The 24,122-nt window shown below is 53.6% G+C and overlaps 2 protein-coding genes across 3 annotated transcripts in view; one reads left to right on the top strand and one right to left on the bottom strand.

Annotated features, from left to right (window-relative positions):
• Positions 1-10,011, top strand: part of DMAP1 (DNA methyltransferase 1 associated protein 1) — a 30,705-nt gene extending 20,694 nt beyond the window's left edge. Inside the window, exons 9-11 of one of the 2 annotated variants that reach the window (XM_064665417.1) lie at positions 4,472-4,544; positions 6,384-6,667; positions 7,534-10,011. In XM_064665417.1, the coding sequence (XP_064521487.1) occupies positions 4,472-4,544; positions 6,384-6,667; positions 7,534-7,590 (414 nt within the window). In that variant the 3' untranslated portion in view covers positions 7,591-10,011. Of the gene's footprint in view, positions 1-4,471; positions 4,545-6,383 lie in introns of both variants that reach the window. The other variant, XM_064665416.1, reaches the window with a different exon arrangement.
• Positions 10,012-13,071: 3,060 nt separating this feature from the next.
• Positions 13,072-24,122, bottom strand: part of ERI3 (ERI1 exoribonuclease family member 3) — a 129,128-nt gene continuing 118,077 nt past the window's right edge. Inside the window, exon 8 of the mRNA XM_064665418.1 lies at positions 13,072-14,629. Coding sequence (XP_064521488.1) covers positions 14,547-14,629 — 83 coding nt within the window. The 3' untranslated portion in view covers positions 13,072-14,546. The remainder of the gene's footprint in view (positions 14,630-24,122) is intronic.

The raw sequence follows: 24,122 nt of genomic DNA, 5'->3' as shown, positions 1-24,122 counted from the left end.
CCACAGCTGTAAGCCGGGGCAGAGGGAAGCATGTATGTTCTTTGAGGCAGAGAATACCTGTGCAGTTCCACACTTTTCTACCTTTTGCATATACCCATTGCAGTGCCCGTCCGCCTCCCGCCGCAGCACCCGAGTTCCGAGCAGTGAAGCACCTCAGAGTTTCAGAAACGTGCACGTTCGCATCCGAAATTGAATTTCTCTGCTGGGGTTTTTTAAATTCTAGAGTGCTAAGACTAAAGTGCTTAATATGGTTCTTTCCTTCCTTGAGTCTTAAAACTGTGCAGGAGCAGAGGCTCTCTGCTCCCGCAGAGTAGGGCCGTGCAGCCCAGGAAAGTTTGACCTTCAGGCAGAAAATGCAAAAAACGTTATTCATCTGAAACTTTAGCACTTCTTCCTAGAAACCCACTAAACAATTCAGTGCTCTAAAGATACCTATGAAGAAAGTGCCTAATGAGAAAGTTTTTTTTTTTTGCTGCTGAAATCCACCAAGAAGGTGGTTTTCAATGTCAGTGAGCTGTATTATAATGCTGAACAATACTGGTGCTGGTGCATAAAACCCCAGGTTTACAGCTGTACAGACACAGGTCAGATGTGTGGAGATTTTAGGATTATCAGTTTTAGGACAGTCATATTGTTTAGGGTTAGGGAAGGTTGATTTTTAAAGAAAAGGTTATCTCAAAATTGAATTAAAATGAAGTGCAGCTTGGGGAGGGGGTGTGAAATATTTAAATAACCACTGATTAATTTTAAAAACCTTGTATTTTGGTGATACAGCAAACAAAAGGTTTCAGCACAAAAGAGGATTTTGATGGGGGGGCTGGGCAGTTGTAAGCACCAGAAAAGGAGCATTTATGAAGAAAGTGATTAATTGAGAGTAGGACATTTAAGATGGCCACACAGATGTAATCACTTGAGGGACCTAGCTGAGTGTGTCTGTAGATCCTGCAGACCTCTTCCATTCCTACTGCAGATCCCCATGACAGTCTCTACCTGCCATGTGGTGATGCTGTAAGACATACCAGGGGACTGTGTTGCCAGCTCTGCTGCTACTTAGACTTCATTACTCTACTAAAATAGATTCAAATACATTTACAACTATGCTTAAAAGTATTAGCATAAATCATGAAAACTGAATGGCACACAAAAATAAATGAACCAAGTCTGTTTGGGGAGGCTATATCTTCAGTTATTCCTTATGCTGTTTGTTCATTTAATGAATTTTGCCAATTAGCAATTAATTTGCAGTAGGTCTCCTAGTCATTAGTGTGAATTAGCAAGGTTTTGTTGGCGGAATGCCTCGAACATTAAATAAAAACCCTGTATCATGCAAGACCTCAAGGGTACTCTGTGGTGAGACCCTCTAGAGAAATGGAATTGCTCAGGGCCCACCCCAAAGGTCTCTGTGTGGTGGGTTCTGGGTCTATTTAAGCTGCATGGCCCAACTCCCAAGTCATGTCCTCCTCCCTCAGGGGAGAGCAGAGCAGGTCAGTACCGGTGCATTCCGTGCCTCCCAGGCCAAGTGCACGCCAGTAGATTCTGCTTATCCCAGGCTCCTCTCTGCACAGGTAGGCTCTGGTACTGTGGCTTTGTGGTGTTGACTCACACAATTTTCAGTAGCTCTTTATTTATTTTTCTCTTGGTACATGCAGTTCATGTGTTTAATGCAGGTTGTTTATAGCAGGGACAAAGGATTACAGTCCTTAAATCAAAAGCTACGTTTGTGTAATTATAAGCACAGGCTGGTGTTGCAAAGAGGACTGTAGGGAGAGGCTGTCAAAGGAGAAGAGCATCCAAAATATAGTAACCTCAAAAACCCCGGCTAATCAGTTTTCTGACGGGAGCAATCTGTTTCCCAGGTATTATTATTATATGGGGACTTTAAAGATAATAAATAACAATAATAGTCTACTATGAGGAAGGAAAGAAAAGGGCAAATGCCATTCACCTCGGAAGCTGTGGTTGCTCACTGGAATTCTCCGAGGAACATAATTTTCCTCAGCCCCTGCAGAGGACTCAATCCATGACAACACCAAGAAAATGCCAGGAGCTGTGGTGTAAGCAAGAATATTGCCCAGAGTGGCATTTCTGTTAATGCAGAGATATGGCCCACAGAAACCACATGTCCCAGTGCCCACATCTGAGGCCAGAGAGCTGTTCTCTGGGCCACTGGCTGGGGCTTGTGGTCCTGGCAAATTACCTCATTCTTTGGGAATGAGGGCAAGTGAGCACCACTTCCAGCACTCTTGTGCTTCTCTGGACATCTGCTTAAAAGACCAAAACAGAGAAGGGCTTTCTGAAGTAAGCTTGGGTTTATCAGAGCTGTGCAGGGCATGAAGGCTTCTCTTGCAACAAGGCAGCCCAGCTAACGGACCCTGGCTAACAGATTATCAGCAGCGTTTGAGTAATAGACTGCTCATTTAGTTTTAATACATTTTGCATAGAGAGCAATCAGCCTTCATCAGTCTTAGAGATGAATTGGCTTAGCCAGCTAAATTCTAAAGATATTAGGCCGACAGCAGCCACATAAATCATAACATTTTCTTAATGATGGTAAAATTAAAATATACTCTTGCTTTGAGAAACCAATGAAGCCTTCCTGTTTGCAGGCCAGATCCTCCTGCCTGAATTAAAAGGAAGCTTAATTGATGTGTTTTTAAACTAAACTCCCAGCCCCACTCCTCCTGAGCATCTCTAGTGTTCCTTTCTTTGAAGTTAAATTAATTTGTCCTGCCTCTCCCTGCTCCATCCTCTAATCTTCAGGAGTGTCAGTGAACACTTTGGCTCAGTATTCATTGACCAGACTCCTGTGGGACATGAGCCAGACGTGCAAAACATCACAGTTGAAGGCTTTGCCAGGTTAATCGTTTCTGTTGCCAGTAGTTCCTTGAGCTAATGGAGGCCTCCCAGGAGAAAAGCTTGTGCTCTTCCTCTAACCAACAAAGCAAGACCTCCTGTCTGTCCACCTAGCCTAGCCAAGGATGAACTTTTCCTGTTTCTTGTCCTTTGTTCCTGAAGCTGGGTTGGTGTCCAGTGTGCCTCTGTCAGCTGGTGTTAAACAGGAGGGAATCCTGCCTTTGGCTAGAAAGACCATGATGCTGGTTTTGGGGCAGGGGTGAAGACAGACTCTCAGGGCTGCAATAATCACACAAGTATTGTGTGTCCAGAGCTCTTCAATGGGCTCTGTTAACTCTTTGTGTCCCCTAAGTTAAGAAGTTCCAATTGGTGCCTCTTGTCATTTTTGTGTGGGGCAGGGAACACTGGAAATGATGGGTCTAATCTGGGAAACTGGCATTGGGCTGTCTGTTTTTGGTGACTCCAGCATGTGACTTATGGGAAGTAAGGTGACCACAGGATTCCCCAGTAAGCTCACCTGAGAGGCCAATTTTAGGGTGGAGTGAAGAATGTCTCTTTCTTCAGGTCATTCCCAGCCGTGTTGGGTTGGTTTGGCCAAGGTTTGGGCCACTGATCAGTAAGTGGAGTGCTGGATGTCTGCAGGATGCTCTTGCCTCCTGGCTGTTCAATGCCCTGCTGGGCAGCTTGGGTTGGTGATGGGCATCCAGGGTTGGATGTGGAGGGGCAGCCTATGCCTGGGTGCAGTAAGATGTTTGGCAATGTGACATTGAGAATAATTTCTTTCATGGGGTGTCTGCTGGCGTAGCTGAATGCTTTCATTTTTTCTTGGATGTATCTGCAGGGCTTAGAAACCTGCTCTCTCTGCCATATTGTGCCAGCTGCATTTGTGCTGCTGGTAATCTAATAAATGCTTGGTCTGAGCAGCTAGCACTCCTGCTAGAGCCCAAATGAATGCAGAGGAAGGACCCTGCTAAGTGTATGCATTCTTCCTCTCCTGGCCAGCTCCGAATCTCTTTCATAGCTCACATCTGATGCTTCCTCTCTCACCTAGCCCCTTAGCTCCGATGTAAATGTGTGTGCACACTTCCGCCAGTCAAGTAACTGTGCTCTCTCTGTCTCTCCCCTTTGTTACAAAGCCTGCTCTGTAAATGAATCCCACAGGTCTGGGGCTCAGCAGGTAAAAGGAGAAGTGAGTCTGTTAGCGCATGAGTCTAATCAGGCCGGCTAAAGCGAATAAAGTAGGGCAGCATTGCACATTAGCTGCTGTGTAAATGAGCCCTTTGATGGGCTGGGCACCGCAGGAGAGGGTTTGAAGCCAAGAAGAACTTTTGTTGTTAATTCAGTGACACATGGAAACTGTAAAACAGCGTGTCTTGCACACACACGAGAGAGAAAATAAAAGCCCTCACGACCGGGCTTTTCAATACCTGCCCTCGGACCTAGTCTGAAAACTTTCAGCCCCTGTCTCCCTCTCTTACCACTTGATTTTCCTTTCTCTCCCTTTCTTTTTTTGTTCCCCCTGCACTATAAAAAGAAAAGCTCTCTTGCCTTTTGAACTAGACGGCTGTGAGTGAGGGCTATCTCTGAGCTGTGTGGCTCTGTTACCTTTGTGTTCCAGATGAAACTGCCAAGCTCGGTGGGACAGAAGAAGATTAAAGCCCTGGAGCAGATGCTGATGGAACTCGGAGTAGGTGAGTAAAGGGGGCACACGAGAGAGAAAGAGACACACAGAGCTAGCCTTTGTTCTCGAGATGGGCTATTTTTTCCCCTAGTAATACAGCCAGTTTCTTGAATAACAGTATGTGAATGGTTTTTAAAATATTTTATGTGTTTAAAAAAAAAAAAAAAAAAGAGAGGGTAAAAGCCAGAACAAGATGCACAGGGTTTTTTTTTTTTCCTCCCAGTAGAAAAATCTTTTAAAAGAGCCTTTGTTTCTCTCTTGTTTGGGCCTTTTTAACCATCAAGAGAGGCAGCACAGTATTAGGAAGGCAAATCTCAGCCTTGCCAGGAGAGGTACTTCTAAGTGTGTTAGTGACCATGGCACATGCATTGTTCAGGGCTGCCCTGTCTCGCTTTTAAGCTTCGTTTCCTCTTAATTTACTGCTCACGGTGGCAAGTCCAAAATGCATCTGGGACTGTTCATCCCCCCTTTATAGGTTGCATGCTGTGTGAAAATCTGGAGCATCTCTGCTGAAAGGCGAGTAAACACACATCCCTCACTCTTGAGCTCGAGTGTCTTAGCAGCAGAGAGAAGGGTTCACTTAACACATACAATACCTGCTCGTAGCTAGAGGGGAAGAAGTGCAGCCCGTGGCCAGTGGCTGCTCTCCGTGCAGTGGGTACAGTTTTCAGGTGTTACAGGTCCCAGCATGCAGTCCCTCTTGATTAGACACCTGATGATCCCTTCCCTGTCCCCCCTCCCTGCTGTGGCTGGGGGGATTTAAAAAAAAAAAAAAAAAAGAAGAAAAATAAAAGCCTTATTAGTGATTTACAAGAGATTACTGAGCTTGCTCCCAGCACTGGCTTCTGTTAAGTCTTGTTAGTTTTTTGGGTCAACTGGTTTATGGCTCTGTGTGTTGTTCAGGAGACCGTGTGCAGTTCTGAAGGCCTCCTGTGGCTGGTCAAAGTGGCTCAGCCAGGACGATTTCCCTTTTCTGCTGTAAAACTAAGGGAGTTGCTGTTGAGGGAAGCCTTGGGGAAGGATGTGAGTGCTTCTGAGAGCTCACTTTCCATGAGGATAAGGAGGGGTTCCTGATTCCCTGCTCCTGCCTTACAGAACACACATATCTTGAGGGCTTCCTGGTGCTCCAGCCCTGCTGTGTCTTTGAGTGCAGAACCACACCTGGGCTTTGTGAGGGTGAACACATTGCTGGCAGGAAGGGGTCATGTGGGCAGCCCTGCAGACAGGGGCCATTGACATTGTCAGGGCAAATGTGCAGAGCTTCATTCTTTTCTTCTCCAGAACTTGCAGCTCTTCCTGGCTCTGTGTGTGTGCATAGTGGGGTGCAGCAGAATGCAAGGCGTGGGGTGGTGATCTGCCAGTCCCTGCTACAAACAGGTCTGAAACACAGCAGTAGAGCAGTTCTCTGCCTCAGTCCTACCCTGGGAGGAGGACAAGAGAGGCAGGGGAGCTCAGCCTGTCCACCCTTTTTTAGTAAAGGTGTAGGGAACAGCAGGAGCTCTTCTATCCTCTGCGGCAGTGTGGATACAATATCTCTGCAAGACAGAGCTCCCTTCATGTAACCTAGTGGGTAGCAAGGTTCAGCCATCTGGTCTTATCTGTATCTTCCATCATCCTTCAGTTTCTGAATCCAGGACTTGCAGGTTCACCCTTAGTCCTTGGCCAGAACCAAAGGACAACCTGAAAATTCAGGTCTCAACCCTTAGGGATGGCTACTGATGCATATAATGGGAGTGAAGCTCCTGGCATATATTTTGTGGGAGTGAAAGGGCAGCCAGGACCTTTCTAGGGATTTTCCATTGTAAGGTTGTAGGTCTGGGTGTTTAACAGAACCCCTTTTTCTCCCTAGATCTCAACCCTATGCCCACAGAGGAGATCGTGCAGATGTTCAACGAGCTGCGGAGCGACCTGGTGCTGCTCTACGAGCTGAAACAGGCCTTTGCCAACTGCGAGTATGAGCTGCAGATGTTACGGCACCGCTACGAGGCCCTGGCCAAAGCTGGGAGCGTTGGCCCCCTCAGCGTGGAAGGTGCCCATCCAGATGGCCAGACAGGGCTTGGCATCGAGGAGGGCAAGGGAGATACCAAGGACCAGATCATTGATGTAGTAGGAGCACCACTGACCCCCAACTCGGTGAGAAGGAAGGTTGGGGGGGCAGAACAGGGAGCACTCAGGTCTCCGACGCAGATGCCCTGACGAGCGCTGGGGATGCTGCCCTGCTCTCCCTCCAGGCATGCGCGTCCAAGGGAGCAGAACACGCCTGTTCCCCCCCAAGTCCCAGTGCTGCTCTCTGGGATTGTCTCCTGTGCTGGACAGTGTTCTTGGTGCTACAGGTGGGGTCAGCAGGGCTTTCTACATCCTGCATGCAGGCAGATGGCTTGACGTGGGTGCCACCGTGGTCCAAAGCAGCGAGGCTTTGGGTGATGAGAGCTTGCTCTAGGGCAGCAACAGTACAGCTGCAGGCCTGAGGCATTTTCCGTCTAGACACAGTCCCGTAAGGGTTGCTCAGCAGAGGGAAGCGAGTGGGGAAAGCAGTCTTGAGGTGATGAGCCATGACCTGCCCGAGACTCTGGGGTCAAGCAGTAGCCTTGCCTGGAGCAGGAGGCTTGGGAAGGAGAGAGGTGTTTGAAGAGCAAAGGGGTGTTTTTATACCCTACTTCCAGTGCCAAGAAAGAAAAGCCAGACCTAGGGGTTCTTTGAGTGCGAGCCCTATGGCAATGTCCTGTGCATGTACCTCTGCAGGATGTGAATCACTGGCCTCTCCTCCCTGCCTCCAGGAGGGCAGGCTGCCCAGCCCCTCACCACTGCCTCAGGGCCAAGGGTATGCCTGGGGATCAGCTGAGGCTGCTTTCCCCTCTGTGCAGTCCCCTGGCACAGCTGAGCTGAACTGCCTGATGAAAGCTGCCCATCTCCACACCGTGGCATCCCCGACGCCTCAGACACACTGCCCCTGGTAGCGGCACAGACCCTTACTTTCTAAAATGTATAATGTATTGCAGGATATTGAGAACACCTTATCTGTCAACGGCAGAGGCGACTCGTTAACCTGGACTTGAGTAATGTCCTATTTGATTGTGACAATATGGAGTCGTAAGGAAGAGTTCCACTGAGACAGGTTCATGTTTGTAAAGGAGTCTTCTGAATTGTTTTTTTTTCCCCTACTGCATTCAATCTGGAATCTCACCCCTCCCTCCCTCCCTCTCTCCCTGTGGTCTGGAATGTCCTGGTTTGCAAACTTTTCGGGCTGATTTACAGCACACTTGCTCTCCCTTGGGACTTGGCTTGTTGGGAAGGTGGAAGAGGTGGTGGTGGTGGTGGCGGCCATGGCTGCAGGACGAGGGAGCCCATGCATGTGTTTCTAACCACGTTGTTCCCCAGTGCCACCTCCTAGAATTGGAAACAAAGGGGTGGGCCCAGGCAGCACAGAGAGGGTTAAACTGACCTGGTCTCTGACATATTTGAAAGAAATATAATCAAGTTAATTCACTGCAAGGCAAATTCAGTACCTAAAGGGCCCCCATGTTAAATACAGCACTGACCTTTACCGGCTGATTACACAAAGACGACACAATTAGATTAGTCCAAGACAAAAGGTCAAGCACATTCACACTGTGACCATTTTTTGCTACCTTTTGAGGGGGGGCAGAAATTACATCCCAGCTGGAGAGATATTTTGGAGAGGAGGAGAATGGGACTGCTGTACCATGTTCTGCCTGGCTCAGATATCTTTGGAGGGTCAGGCAGGGCCTGTCACTGTTCTTGTCCTGAACCTTTCCTGCAGTTATTGGGCAATGTGGTGGTGGGAGAGATCAACAGCCTGCAGCCCACAGCCGGCTTTTCCAAGGATAGGCTGAGCTGAGTGGAGGTCACGTCCTGGTGATGGTCCCTGCCATGCCCAGAGCCGGCAGGAGCCGTTCTGGTGCCTCTCATGCAGCATCATGGCTGAAAATTGGCCTTGGAAGGTCGGTGGGCTGGGTCAGGGCTGAGAATGGGGGTGGCTGGGGCAGTCGCTGGCTGTTTGACTGGTGGGGTGCGTGCACGTGTCCCCACCCCACACAGCGATTGCCCCAAGGTGTCCCAGGCCCTGGTGCAGTGGGGACAGCGCGGGAGGCAGCGGGGCCGGGACACGGCGCTGGGGGAGCAGCCCCTGTGAGCACAGTGCTTTGCCCCTGCCCCGGGGAGCCTGCAGGGGCAGCGCTGTGGGGGTGGGAACAAGCAGCTCTGGAGGGCAAGCACAGCCTGGTGGCCATTCCCTCCCTCGCCTCCTGCAGCCGACACCTGCCCTTCCCCTTGTGGAGGCGACTGAGAGGTTTAACCCTGCCACGCCAGCCTTGAGCTCCCGAGTTCAAGCCTGTGCTTTGCCACTGAGCTGCTGGGGCCTTTGGGGGAATCATTTAATCTCCCCGCTTCAAATTCCTCTGAGTTGGAGAATCCCTCTGTGCTGTCTAGCACTGCCTGTCCATGGCACTCTACATCTTGGATTAAACGTGGATTAGTTCAACCTCTAAACCAGCTGCTCCCCTGAAGCCAGGTTTGTTTCCCCGGAGAGAAGTATCTTGCTCCAGATGTTGGAGGGAGTGAGTGGCAAAGCTGGGAATAGGACAGACTCCTGACTCCTGAGCCCTTCCTGACATGCCTGGATTCATTTCCAGGAATTGGAATAGATGGGCAAAGGCACACCAGGCTCTTTTGAGATACTGTTTTGTCAACAACCGTCTGCCACCACCCGCCTTGGCCAGCAGTGGGCATGGGGGACATGTCAGCAGGGTGTGTTAGCCCAGCTTGGGAGGGGCATCTGCTTGTCTCAGCAGTGAGAGCCCATGGGGCAGTGGGAAGCCCAGCACTGTCCTGCCCCACTGTGTCCACCACTTCTCCCCTGCCCTGGCTGCCTGTCCACCCTCTCCCAGGGGCTGCGGTGCCCATTGCTGACCATTAAAGCGGAGCTGGGATCCCCCCAGTGCTGTTTGAGGCTGACCCCGGTAGGGACTTTACTCGGGGCCTTCGGGAGGTGAAAGGTGAGCCGAACTCGGAACAAATTAGTTCCAAGCAGAAGTTCAGCCAGTTACTCCAGATTGGATCCTTTGATTTCCGCAACTCAGACTCCACTCAGTGATCTGTAATGAGTGACTCTCAGAAATCCTCACATTGCAGCACTTTGTTCCTGAGCTCACAAGTCAGCCCATTAATGGGTAAAGGAAAGGACCTTGAGTCTAAGAAGTCTCGGGTTCAGAGTCAGAATTATTTGACTTTTAAGCTTCCTTTATCTGAACTCCTGCTGACTTCTTGTTTTCTGAGCCTGTTTGAAAGCTAGAAGTTACATTGTTAAGATCAAACGTTCTCTCTTTCCAGATGGAGTTACAATATCTGTCTTTTATATATATATATTTTAATATATATAGTGTATATATACCAGGGTGTATATATATTCCTCTCTTTTTTTTAATCGTTCTTTCCATTAAAAGAAACTAGACTTGTAAGCTCTTGTAAATTATAATGTAAAACATTTTTTTTAACCAGACAGTTCCCAATTTTGCCCGAGGCAACTGGAATAGCTGTGCCACGGAAGGCAATAGGAAGGTGATTAATATGAATTTGTGACATATTTGAAAGATGGGTCTTTTGCCATATAAAGATTATCAAACACATGTGCTCTTCCCCATTAATTCCACAGCCCTCCCAGGAAAGCCACAAAGCCCAGCTCCTTTGTTTCCAGGGTGGGTTTTTGTTTTTTTAAATGTACCTTTCGGTCCCCTTGATTACCCTGTATTTGATTTTTATAGGGCATCTGCTCACTGCTGTGTGGGTTCTCTGGCCCTTTTATTTCCCTGTTAATCGGATCCCGTGAAGGCAGCGGTGCCAGGGCCTCTGACGAAATCCGTGTGTGTGTTGTATTTAACTTTTAGCCGTGCAAATTCCATGCTCTGTTTGCCGTCTGCCCGGCGGGAACTGGGGGCTGCTTCCCGCCGGGGGAGGCAGCGGGGCCTCCCACGACGTGCGCTGCCGCCGGGAGCAACCGCGTGCGGGACTGGCAGGGGTGGAGGAGCAGGGATGGGCAGGCCTGGCTCCTTCCAGAGAGCGGGTCGGTGCTTGTCCATCCCTGTGTGTTTGCCGGCCGGGCCAGTGGCTCTGCAGGCTTTGGGGACTGGGGATGGCTGCAGGGCTGGGCATGGCAGGGTCCTGACCAGAGTCGCTGTGCTGGTGCAGTGCCGGCCTCTGCCTGCAGTGCCTTGTGCAAAGCGGGCTCGGTGTCGTGCCGTGCCGTGGGGACCCCTGGCACAGCTGGCCGTAGCACAGAGCTGTTCTGCCCCTCTCTCAAGGCCCTGCTCCTTAGGGCTTGGTGCATGCCACGTTTCTTGGTCAGGGCTCCTGGGGCCACTGAGTTGTTGCAGAGCTCAGCCCCTTTCTCCTGACCGTCCCAAAGCCCTGTCCATGTCAGGGAGGTGACATCCCCTGTGAGGGTGCCATTCCAGCCCCTTGTCACTGCTGGATTAGCTCTGCCCCTCCCGTGGTGCAAGGACCTGGCTCTCCCTTCAGCTGGGCAGTGTGGTCCATTGGGCTCTGCCTGGAGTGCTGTTGGAGCCCTGGAGTTGGCTCTGGGACAGGTGGGTGTGTTTGCACCACCCGGGCACTCCCACCTGCTGATCCTGGTTTTTCTTTCGTTTCCTGTCTCCCTCTTGGAGTAGAGAAAGTGAAGGGACTTGGCTTCCAGCTCCTCCTCCGTCAAGAAGGTGAAGAAGCCATGAGCCCCCTGTGCAGGGTGAGGAGGAGGTTCGGAGCTGTGTGCAGGGGCAGTGCCGGCTGTCCCAGAGCTGCCGTGGACAGCTGGCTGCCTGCAGCCGTTGGGCAGGATGGGGGCCTTGCTGGGGCAATCACTGCAGTGCTCCAGAGAAAAATGGGAGCCATCCCCTGCCCAGCGCTGTGGCCCCAACCCCATCTGCCCTCAGAGTGGTGTGACCTCTGGGCACCTGCAGCAGGTGCTGGAGGGTGGCCACAGGGCTGTGCAGGGCTCTGCCCAAGGCCACCCACGCTGCCCTGTGGCCACTAGTGCAGGCTGTGGTTTATGACTTTTTTTTTTACATGTTCTGTAAATACAGAGCCCATCACTTGTACTAGAGCAGAGCCATCCTTAGCCCTGGTGAGGCTGCACAGAGCTGTCTCACCTCCACCTCAGGCAGGATGGGCATTGCTAACCCTATTGGGAGCCCTGGCTGCCGGTGGCTGTCCCTGAAGCCCATCCACCTCAGTCACCAGGTGACAGCTGGAGTTGCTGCAGCAGCCCCTGCTGCCTTTGGGGCTGCCAGGTGCTGCTCCAGGCTGCTGCTGCACTGCCCACACCGGGCTGGGGAGCTCCATCCAGCATCCCACGTGCCCAGCCCCTGTGCAGGTGCTCACCTCTGGCAGCTGTTGCGTGCCTGACACCTACACCTTGCTTGGGTGAGTGGATGCCCCTGCTGGAAAGAGTCCTGTTGTCCCCCCACTGTCCGGACAGTTCCTCCTCCTGCTGCTTTGCCCAAGGTTTCCATGTGGTGGGAGGCACCCCTGGTCACTGCACCTCATGTTTTGCAGGGCTTTAGAGGGGCTGAGGCATCGCGGTGGGAGCCCTGGCACAGGCAGCCCTGGCTGCGTGCCCCACTCTGGGTCACTGCCCACCTGCCCACCCCGTGTCCCCTCCACCTGCCTTTCAAGTGTGACTGGCCATCGATCCACCGTGACAATGTCCTCTGAGTCACATTCTTGCCTGCAGGAGTAAAGGGCAAAGGCCAAGTTCTTAGTTTTCATAAAAAACTAATTAGACGACTCCATCGAAAATGGGTCAATAAAGCTGATCAGGGCTGCAGAGGGAGCCAGTACAGCCCCTGTGACCTTTGCATGGAACAAGTGGCTGCCCCTTCCCTCTGGGAGCTGCCCACTTGGTGCCAGCTGGATACCTGCGACCCTATCACCCGGTGGCACCCTGGTTCCGGGCAGGTCTCTTGGGCACCTGGAAACGGTGGCAGTTCTTGCCCAGCTGGATGTGGCTCCCACACTCCCTGGTGCTGCTCTTGTGCTGGCTCTGCTGACTGGGGCAGAGTGGGTGCCCCAGTGCCCAGGGCAGAGCCATGCTGGCCCCAGCCTGTAGCTGAGATGCTCCAAGTGCAGCAGTGGCTGTGTGGGAATGGTTTGCCAGGCTGCAGGGTGGCAGGACAGATGCCAGTGGGATGTGGTAGCGGCTGTCACGCTGCACCAGGTGTGCACCCCTGGGTATGGCCCAGCTGTGACAGGCTGGTGGCAGCCTCAGGGCAGAGCTGCCTTGGGGCACGAGCAAAGCTGAGGTGGTGGTGGGACCACTGCCCACGCACAGTGCCCATGCTGGAGAGCAGGGCAGTGTTCCCAGCAGCAGGGAACCTTGACTACCCTTTCATAGTCCAAGACCTTGCCTTTCCGGGGAGCATGGACGTGCCATACCCCAGGGAGCACCCTGCTCCCACCTACCCAGGCGGCACACCCCTGCCTCTGCCCCCCCCACAAACTCACACATGCATGGGCACAGCCCGGGCTCCTTTACCCCCAAACTTTATTCATGTGGCACATTTACAGCAAGGATTGGAATAACTAGACAATGAAAATGCTGGGGTTGCATTATCGGTTGGTTTAACTGGAACACCACACACCATGCAGTCATGTACCGCCAAGTTCAGTGCCTGTATTGCCCTTCTGGCTGCCGTCACCGGCTTCGCTCCAGGCCATGCACGCACGGGCCCGGGGCTGCAGCCTCCCTGCAGGTCAGCGCCCGGACGAGGGCTCCATTCAGCAGGGCCCCGGGGCCGGGTGACTCCGAGGGGACGTGCGCCCTCAGCCCGCCCCACGGCTGCCCCCCAACCGCGCCGGCCGGCCGGGAGCCCACCCAGCCGGAGGGGATGTGCTCGGCAACTCTCTCAGGCAACAAGCCAGCTGCTGCTGAGCGTCCGCAGGGACCTGTGAGGGGCACAGCACGTGGGCACGTGAGGGGCCGAGCCTCAGCTCGGGAACCGAGGGAGGTCGGGGGCGATTTGCGGATTTGCAGATTTGCAGCTGCCCCGCTCGGGTGCCCCGGGCCGGGGCCAGCGCGCGCGGGCACGTCCACCGCCGGCAACGGACGCGGTGCTGGGCCCTGTCCCCGATGGAGCTGGAACGGATGGGCGGGGACGGGGCAGGGCTGGGCATCCCACCCAGCCCCGCAAGAGGCACGAGCAGACGGAACGGGGGCTGGACGGGGCTCCATGCGGACACTGTCACCTCCCTCCTGCCGCCCGCCCGCCTGCCCGCCGGGCCCCCGCCCCACTGAAGGGAGCCCTCTGGGGCCTCGCAGCCCGCGGTGGGGCTGCCAGGGGCTCTGCAGCGGAGAATACAGGCACTTCACCTTGAACATAAAGAGACGGATCGCGTTTGTCACATACAGGAGTCAGAGAGGGGTTAGTGTTGACTCAAAAAGGGGAAAAGGCGCTCAGGGGAGAGGCGGGGGGGGCTGGCGGAGAGGGCGAGGGGCCGTCTCGACACGCTGAGCCTCCGTGAGCGCTGCCCGAGTGCAGGCACACACCGGCCTTGCTGCAGCAGCCATCGAGGCCTGAAAACATAAAACCAGAGAAGAGAAAGAAGAAGGAAAGGTGGGTACGGCCCATGCCGGGGTGGAGATGGGGGATGCTCTGGCTACGGGGCGGGAGAGGGAGGACGGGGTGGGATATGGAGGGACGGAAATCAGGAGCCAAAGAAAAAGAACAAACTACGAGTCTAAAATGTGGTGCAAGCGCCCTACGCGGCTGTCCGCTAGCATGGCATAATGTCCGGAGCAGCCCAGAGAGGGAGTCACATCAGGTCTACACAGATTTGCCTTCCCATATATACAACCTCTACTGGAGTTAACAGCTGAAATTGAGATTTTTTTTGTGTCGGTTCCTCTGGCCTCGGTTGCCGTTTTTTTTTTAATGCTGGAGCCCGTCCTCCCCGCCTCGCCGGCGCCGGGCGCATGCAGCCCTTGCCTGGCTTGCCTTGGGGATCAAAAGGGTTTGGAGGTCTGCTTGAAGATGAAGCCTCTATGGGCCAGTGTCTTCATGATGTTGGCGATGTTCTTACAGTCATCTGCAGAGAGAGCACAATAGATACTGGGTTAGAGACACAATCCAGGCAGGAGTTGTTTGATCAGTCCCGGAATCCCACGCTGGGGCTGTGTCCCCACCAGTCCAGGCACTCTGTCCCAAGGATCTTGCAAGTGATGTGGGGTGATTGCAAAGTCTCCAGCTCACCAGTACTGGCCACCTGCATCCTGATACAACCCATCCTGAGATGGATCCATGTCCAGGACCTGGAGGTCAGAGTCATCCCCGTTCCCACCAGAGCCAGCCCTTGGTGCTGTCCCGTGCCCACCGACCACAGGGTGACAAGTGGCAGGTGGTCGGGACAAGCAAACCACAGGCACTCCCAGTGTCAGGCCGTGGCAAAGCAGCAAGACAGGAAGGGGGAAGGCTCTGGCTGGTGTTATTTACCTGGGACTAAACTCAGGCACCGTTTGCTAAAATAGAAGCCGGGCTTAAATTGATTCCTAGTGTCTATATTTCATGTTGAAAATTGGCTTGTAAATCCATGTTTTGATCTATGAGGGCCGTCTCCTTAAGAAAAAGCAAGAGTAAATGTGTAATTTCTCCCTTGACAGCACACGGCGCAGAGGCGATCCTTCTTCCCGCTCCCCTCCGTTTCGGGACAGCTCCACTCGTTCCGATTACCACTCTTTCTTCCTCGCCCCACGCCTTGATGTCTCCATTTCATTACCGCCCGCCCATTTATCAAGCTGTTACCGTAAGGGTGACTTTGCCCACTTGCGTGTGGCAGCGGGGCCCGGCTGACACAGGGAGAGGGTGCCCCAGCAAGGGGGGGCACAGGCAAGGCCCCCCTCTCCCCGCCACTGCTGGATGGATGTTGTGGTGGAGGAAAGGCTGCATCATTACTGATGTGTAAATGATAAAGAAGCCTCCACATCCATCTCCCAACTGTAAATCCAGGGAGTGCTTTATAATCAAGCTACAGCAATAATAATGTGAAATTAGGTCTCTCTATCAACGGGAGGAGGCCTTTTAATCACGGCTTAAAGGGTGCAAACGCTGTTTATCATAATTGAACTGTATCCGGGCTAATTGTGGCCATATTTCACTGTCTAGGAGACAGCAGGCTGCCTGCTGACAGTGCCGTGTGCTGGATTGAGGGCCCCCTGCAGCCGGGCAGCTCTGCCCTGCTGCCAGGAGCCTGCCTGCAGGGACAGGGCTGCCCGGCCTCCTGGACACTCCCTGATGGACCAGCAGTGCTGCCCTGCCCCGCTGCACCCAGTGACATACTGGCAAAGCCATCACCTGTCCCCCAGTGTCACTTGGAGGTGCAGGGGCTTTCCCCACACACAGCTCCCCGAGAGGCTGCCCTGAGCTGCCAGGGACCGTCCTGGCTGATGGTTGGCAGTGGAATAAGTAATGTCCCCATCAGAGCCTCCCAAGTGTCCTCTCAGCACTCCTTTCCCTCGCTGGAGTGCCAGGCAGGGGACGGGAGCTGGGCATGAGGACAGCCCAGTGAAGAAGGGGTGTCCTCAGCCCACTGATTGGCACAGGGGCAGAGATGAGCCTGTCTCTCTGTGCCTTTGTCCTCTCCGCTGCCCAAGGTGGCACCTATGGCTGCAGAAGGGCCCTGGAGGTGACAGGTGTCCTGCCCAGCCAAGCCACAGCGCCAGCTCCCACTGCTCAAGGGAGCCCCTCACTAAGAGCCCCTTAGGACCCTCTGCTCCATCCATCTCGCCCCCCAGACAGCTGAACCCCTTGGACCCAGCTGGCAGTGGGACCTAACAGGGTAACAGTGGCTTAAAAGCTGAGGAAACTGAGGCAGGGGGAGGGCAACTGTCCCACCCAGCCAGCCCTCGCCTGGTAGCCCCCAAAACATAACAGAAAAGTAAATCCTGGCCTGTGAGCTGTGGGAGGTGTGTGGCAAGTGAGCAGTTTGGATGTGAAAGCACGGGCCCAGACATCCCACTGCCCACCTCCCTGCCTGCAGCACCACCCCGAGCTGGAGTGGGCCACTGTGGCTTGACTATTGCTCCATATTGCTGGAGGGGGAGCTGCACAGAGACCTGGGGAGCCGCCAGACTGGCAGCAAGACCCCACGGCACCTCCTGGGACTTCTGAACTGGTCCCTGGGGAAACCCTCTGGGACTGCTGGCTGCTTCCTGAACCCCATCAGCTGCCTCCCTGAAGCCCCAGTGTGCTCTGGCGCTGGGTGCCAGTGGGACCCTGTGGGGTCAGTGCCAGCCACATGGCTGTGCCAGCAGCACCGTCCTCGGCATCCCAAACCATGCCATGGCCCCTGGCAGCGGGTGCGCCAGGCTCGTCATAAGTCATTTAGTGAGACTCCTTCCAAATCAGTGCTAAGGTAAACACGCTTATTATAATTATCCATGTAAAAAAAAATCAACAACAGCAGAACAACTTTCTAATATGCAATTACAGCCATCTATTGATTTTACAATGTAATCCGCTCCGATTGATTTAATAACACAATTATAGGCTGGCTCTCGGGATATTAGAGTGGGAGATTTTCATAAACTCCAAAGCAAAAAACTAAGCGGCTTTTAAAACAACACAGTCAGATGGCTGTTTGGGGAATTATTAGCAATATGAAATCCTCTAAATCTGGCCGTCGTTACCTTGTGAAAGGAATTTCTATTACAAAAATGGCAATTGACAGCCTAAGAGAGCGCAAACGGGATTGCTCTGCTGCTTTTCAGTGCTTAATCCATCGCAAAGGTGACCACCGGGTGGGGGATGAGTGGAGTCCGAGGCAGGCGGGAGGGCACAGGCAGCCCTGCCCACCCTGTGGCCACTCTCCCCAGCCCAGCTCTCCCCAGGGGACACGTGGCTGTGGCAACGTTGCCCCAGCACCCAGACTGGCACCCACCAGCCCTGTCCCAACTGGGTGACCCTGCCTGGGGCCGCAGAGGCTGGCAGGGTGCAGAACACCCTCCTGATCCCCATCCTGGCACACCTGGCACGCCCCAGTCCCAGACACCTCCAGGGGCCACAGGGGTGCCCCCCTGTGTCCCAGGGCTGAGCAGGGGGCTGGGGTGAAGGTGGTCCCACGCTGCCGGCCGGCGCAGCTCTGCGGGTGCTGCAGAGGCTCGCGCGTGCACACGCGTCCCCGCTCTCCTCCCACTCGCTCCCTCAATGTAATCCCGACTTTATGGGCACATTTTTCTTGTCAAACTGACAGGGTTGCTAAGTGGATTTCTCCCTGATATGCGGACGGATTATCACATTACTCCAATGTCCTACACAAACATATTACTTTATATTCAATAGCCCTAATGAATATAAACTGCTTTTTCTTTTTTTGGGGTGGGGGGTAATCTATAGATTTTTAATGAGGGCACTATTAACTCCCTCCTCTTTAAAACAGACTTAGGTGCAGCCTCTGAGTGGAAAATCAATGGTGTTATTGTAGGAATATTGTATATTGATATTGTAATAATAAGATGCAATTGATTTAGGGGTGTTGTGCGGTGTGTGTGAAAGGGGTCAGCAGGGGGTTATCCTGCTTCCTGTAAACGGAGTGGTGGCTCTGCCCTGCCTCCCTGCCCCTCACCTTGCTGTGCCACTTCCGAGCATCCTCCCATGTCCCAGGATAGCTGGGGCCGAGTTTGCCCTGAGGTGCTGGGCCCTGGCTACCTCTGGGACCCTCCTTTGGCCCAGCTGCCAGTCTCTTCCTGTCCTGGCTGGCTTAGCCCACCAGGTTTTAAACCTCTGCAATATCACACTGCTGCGAAACCCATGTCCTGGCCCTCTGCACAGCTTGTCAAGCTCTTGCTGCAGTGACAGACAAGGACAGCGGCACGTGCATGTGCATGGGGCAGTGGGATGCTCTCTTAGTTAGGGCTGAAGTTTGCCGCCGTTCAGCATTTCTGACTGCCCTTGTCCTTGGAGGGGGCAGACATTCCCATCACATTCCTCTGCCAGGACAGATGCAGAAACGCCTCATCCTGTGCTGCCAGGCTGCTTGCCTGGTGAGTGCCCTCCCTCGAGCCACTTCATAGCAGCACTCCTGTGAACCCAGGATGAGCTCAAGGATTCCTTCAGCAAGAGTCTGTGCTGTGGGATTGAACTGCCAGGAGCAGTGATGATCACTCTGGGGAGAGCGTCCTCTCCACACCCACTCCAGGCACTGGGAGGAAGGGCAGGGGCTGCCACCCCATGCATGGTAACCTGCCGGTATTTCTCCCACCTCTCCCACGGGACCAAACCACCCAGACACCTCCACCACGGAGGCTCAGGGGACCGAGTGCTGCCACAGCCGCCGTGCGCTGGGTCGAGACGCTCACGGTGCAAGGAGGGAGCTTTTCCACCCCGGCAGCTGCCCCGGCGGGCCGAGGGTGATCGGGGGACTGCAGGGCCCCCCCAAATGGGCTCATTTGGTGGCAGCCCCACTGCACCTGTGCTGTGGCCGGGAAGACGGATCACCCCCGGCCCAAGCTGAGCAGGTCCATATTTAAACTGTCCCCATGCTTTATGGGCTGTACAAGAACTGATGCTCAGGCGCCGAGGGGCCATTTGTCAATGTTCTAATGGCAGATTACTGTTAATGAATAATATCACCGCTGCCTTTGAATAACAGCTCCCTGCAAAGCGGAAACAGGGCCGCCAGGCCACCGCCGCCGCCCTTCGCCTCCCCGCTGCCGACCCCGGGTGACAGCAGCTGGCCCTGTGACCAGCAGGAGCCGTACGGACCCCCCGCAGCCCAGCACTGCTGCTGCTGTCCCCAGCAATCACGAAAGGGAGTGCTGGGTGTCGTGTCCCCACAGTGGGATGTGCTGCTCCCCATGAGCGGGAATGTCCCCAGCAGGGGACAGCCATCAGGGGCAAGAAGTGACAGTGTCTTCCCAGCATGCGGAGCCAGGCTCTTGCAGCTCCTCACCCTGCCCATACTGGAGCCAGGAGGGAGTTGTGTCTGATCTAAATCTATCCCCACCAGGATGCCAGATGTAGTGGTGACAAGTATGTGTCAGAGCCCAGAGCTCCCAGCTCCCAGAGATCCACAGGGACACTGGGGATGGTCCTGCCGAGCTGCTCCCAAATTAATGGCCTCATAATCCTGCGCGTGGGGCGAGGGGCTCTGCGTGCCCCGCACAGCCGGCAGGTATATTAGGTGGAGCTGACAGCGACGTGCAGAATATTAAGAATAACTTACCTCATTATCTGCAATTACGTTACTGCCACACACCTCATTTCTTCATGAAGAAAAGAAAATTAGTTTTATATTGACTTCATCCCAGTGCCTCCCTGCCTGCCCCACCACAGAGCGTCCGCATGGGCTCTGAAAAGGGGTTGGACACAATTCACACTCACCCTCCATCAACCTGTTGCTGTATGTGTCCCAGGGGGGATGAGATGCCTGTCCCACCCCTACACACCGGGGTCAATGAGACCTCCAAATCCACTGTATCCCAGCAGGGACACTGAAGCAGGGAGGGCCTGTCTCTGACAGTTCTCAGGTCTGTATGGAGGTGACAAGTGCAGCAAAGGGGTGGTGAACCTGCTGCCCTGGGCACCTGATTCCTCCCACCTGTGCTGGCCACTGTCTCCCTGTGGGTGACAGGACGCTTCCTCCTGTCCTCCACATCGGGGCCATTCTTCCCATCCTGCACTCACCATGCTGGCCCCCTCCCAGGGCAGAGCAGAGTGGCTGGGGACTCTACACTGCAAGACACCCATCTGCTGAGACGCCCTCCAGCCTCACAGGCTGCTGGATGGCCTGGCACAGGCGATACTGTGTGTGGGAACCCTGAGATCTGGGGGATCCCTGTTGGAAGGAATGGGCAGCAGGGGCTGACCTCTCTTACAACATTCCCAACAGCTCCTGGAGCCTACGAGCCTGAAGGGCATCGACGATGCTGGGGCCGAGGGTGGCACAGCACGCTCAGAGGCCTCAGCTTGTCCTTCAGCCCTTGCACTGTCCCTGCACACCCAGCATCCTTGCAGGCTGGCTGCCGGGCATCCCTGAGCAAACAAAGCGAGCGCCGCCATCGCCCGCTCCCGGCTGCGGCCACGGCCGCGCACCGGCCGGGAGAGAAGGGGAGCGGCGGGCACGGCAATACAGGGAAAAAAGCCAATTTCATCTTTATTAGAAGGAGATTTCTCTTTTAGTAATAAGCACACTTCAAATAATTAGCGTGTTTTACGTAATAATGAAATTATGGAAATGCAGGCCACTTATTCAAACAAGTCACCATTACCATATTTTTAAATATTAGACTTAATTAGAGTTTATCACTTCAGAGAAGTACGAGGAGTGGAGATTTTTTTTCCTTTACAAAAAAAATCCTCATAAAGTGTTTATTAAGAGCGGGTAAGAAGGGGATAATGATCTGTTTGGAAATTAAGGCAATCAAACATTTAATGCTCTGCACTCCTGTAGGCAAAAGCATTCAAATGAGTCAATTATACATCCATTATCCAGGCACGATTAAACAAGGCAGGACGGGGAATTTGTCCTCCGCATCATGCGATTGTCGCGAGGACTTATGTCCACTTAAAGGTAGATAATAAAACACTAAACTTGGGAAGAAGAGGAAGAGAGGACTGAGCCAAGGGAAGAAAAGGGAAGAGAGGCAGGCGGGTCAGTGGGACCGCAGAGGGGCAAGGGTGGGAGGTGGGTAAAGATGGAGCCGTGTCTGCATCCCAGTCCTTCATAAATCAAAGTAATTAAGTTAACATGAAAATCAACTTCACCATCCCGTTAAATTACAGTATTTGCATATTAGGACTCAAATGAAGTAGGTAGCGGGCGAGGGGGCTGGGAGGGAAGGAGGGAGTGGGGGGGGTCAGGGGAGAAGGATAGGGAGGACCGTGCACCAAAAAGGGAACCATTTATTACAGTGAATAACTAATTTCAGAATTTATAGCGCTGGATTTTCGTTCCTGTGCCATTTATATTACAGAAGGAAATTAAGGGGCGGGCAGGAGGCTGGCTGGACATCTTTCTGCGTTATTGCTTGTCTGCCATTTGCAAATCATTATTAATTGTGGCCCATGTCGCTGGTGCAGCAGGGCAGGGTGCCTGGACAGCCGGAGCAGACACACATATCTCTTCATCAGGACCCCAGCCGCTAGCCCTGGAGAGCCAATTACCCCTCCCTGATTGGTATCAGATAAGGAGGGAATTTTTACAAATTAGGGAATAAATAGAATTTCCACACGTGGAGCAGGGAGGGCTTGAGAGGCAGTAATGAAAAACGATACATCACCATCAGCCAGACAACCCTATTCATACGCCGATGCATTACACTCACTACTCATAATCCTACCGAGTGACAGACAACCGCCGAGCCGGAGGGGAGCGCATCCCGATGGCCAGCCTGCTCCAGAGCATGGTCTCCAGCCATCAGCACCCTTGCAGCAGCCCACGGAGTCTCCGCTCCACCGGCCCTGTGGCACAGCCTCTGCCATGACCTCGACAGCTTCACACAGCCTGCATGGCATCACTGGGCTGTGCAGGCGGGAGGGACAGACCTCCTGGCAGGGGTGATGCTGCACGGGAGCCATCCCTGCTCTGCTGCCAGCAGGGAGGAGCCCAGCGGGGCAAGCCTCCAAACTCAGCCCCAAGTTTGGCATTAAAGTCACCCAGCTGCATCTGAGCCTCTCACCTGACTCCCACATCTTCCCTAAAATTACCCAGTCCAAACTGTGTCCTGAAGAAGGCTGTCTCCTCCCTTGGTGATTCATGGCATTATCCTGCCATGACCACAAGACCCTTACCTAATTTCCAACCTGTATTTGTCTTCTTGTACTATTCAGCCCCCAGACCAGCCCCTGTGTTGCTCAGCCAGCCCTGGGTACCCAATGTCAGCAAAATCCCTGTGTCACCTTGTGAACAGTGCTGGACTCGAAAATGGGAGAGGCAGCACCAGCTCCAACCAGCCACAGGAGCAAAGGATGTGCTCCTGCACAGCTCTGCAGCATTGGGAATGGACTCAGGCTGGGATACCTCCACTCCCCTTAAGCCTGCCATTGAGGCAGCCTCAACACCAGCCCTTGCTCAGGACAGACCCCAGAGATGCCAGCCATCTCTGTCCCACAGTCCACCTCCATACCCTGGCAGCTCCCTGCAGCAGCACAGTCCTTTCCCTGGGCTGTGACGGTGCTGGATGGCCCTGGGGATGCAGCAAGCACCCAGCTAACAGGGCTTGGCATGTGGTCGGCCTCAGAAAGAGCAAACCCTGGAAGTGTGGGGACCCCACTGACACTCCTGAGCCCAGTTTGCTCCGTACTCCCCAGTGCCGGAGCAGCGCACCTCCACACCTCTAATTAGCTCTCCCTTATGACAAGCACGTCACTAAACAAAATGCTCAGCAGATCAATCTCGTCTGTAAGTCACGCAGCCTTTAATTTATTCAGCATACAATGTCGCTCCACTGCTGCCTTCCTGTAATTTATACCGTACACTGTCGTGTATTATTTAAGTCCCCTGAGTGTTTTACAGTTCCCCTCAAAGTCGCCGTGCAAAATAAAGTCACAGCGGGGCACTGGTGAGGTGCAGGGAGGATGCAAACTGCCCCCATGCTGGTATGAGACCCCTGTCCTTGCACAGGGACAAGGTGATGGTGGCAAGTTCCTCCTTGTGGGTGGAAATGGAACAGAAGGTGGGTCCCCACAGGAGCCCAGTAAACCACAGGTTCCAATGCTGGTGCTCCCTTAGAGGAGGAGAGGCTGGTAGCAAAGGGGAGAGAGCAGCAGGACTCATACCAGGCCCTGAGAGCAGGAGGTCCTATCCCAAAACTGAGGTAAGGACCAGGGTTAGACTGGGCTGAGAGCTGGCTGGCAGCTGGTACGGCCGCTCTGAGCAGCTCGAGAGCTTGTCTTTGGCCGTGCAGCTGGATGGAAACAGTCAGTGATGTAAAGCTGGATATCCTCCGCAGGGAAGGTTAAAACCTCTGTTCAGTGTAAAGTTGCCATATCTAAGCACTTATGATCATGATATTTATGGCTAGTTTATTCCAGGCTGTTAAAGGCAGCAGTAGTTATCCACAGATAAAGGGAATTCGGCTCCCCTGACACCTTTTCTCCCTGCAGTGAAGGCATGCCTGGCCAGAGCCGGGTGCTCATGGTGCTGTAACTCATCCAATGGTCCCTGCCAGAGCCAGCACTAGGACCAGGCATGCAGATGTTTGTCAGGGCAGGGATGGTGGCTCTGTTTCTGCTGTGTGGGAGCTGTGGGGACAGATGTGGGACATGCTGTCTCCCTGCCCCTGACTGATGCCACTGGAGCCAGGAGGTCGCCAGGCTGCAGGGAGTAATTCAGTTTGCCCCCCACCACTGCTGTTGGCTCTGCTCCACATCCAGTTCCTGACACTCAGTCCCACCAGTGAGATTGGGACCCTAATTAGGGAGAAATTTCAAGGGAGAAAAGAGAGAGTTTATAAAGCTGAGTTTCTCCTGCCTGAGTGACATGAGATGTCAGAGAAAGGAAATAAAAGGCAAGAATGCAATTCCAGCGCTGCTGAGAGTGTATCGTGAGTCCTAATGGAAAGTTCTCCTGCTCTTTAAAGCTTGGT

Source organism: Pseudopipra pipra, chromosome 9, assembly GCF_036250125.1.
Source record: "Pseudopipra pipra isolate bDixPip1 chromosome 9, bDixPip1.hap1, whole genome shotgun sequence".
Classification (NCBI taxonomy): Eukaryota; Metazoa; Chordata; class Aves; order Passeriformes; family Pipridae; genus Pseudopipra; species Pseudopipra pipra.
Note: the sequence above shows the minus strand (reverse complement) of the source record. Positions and strands in the feature narration are given on the sequence as shown.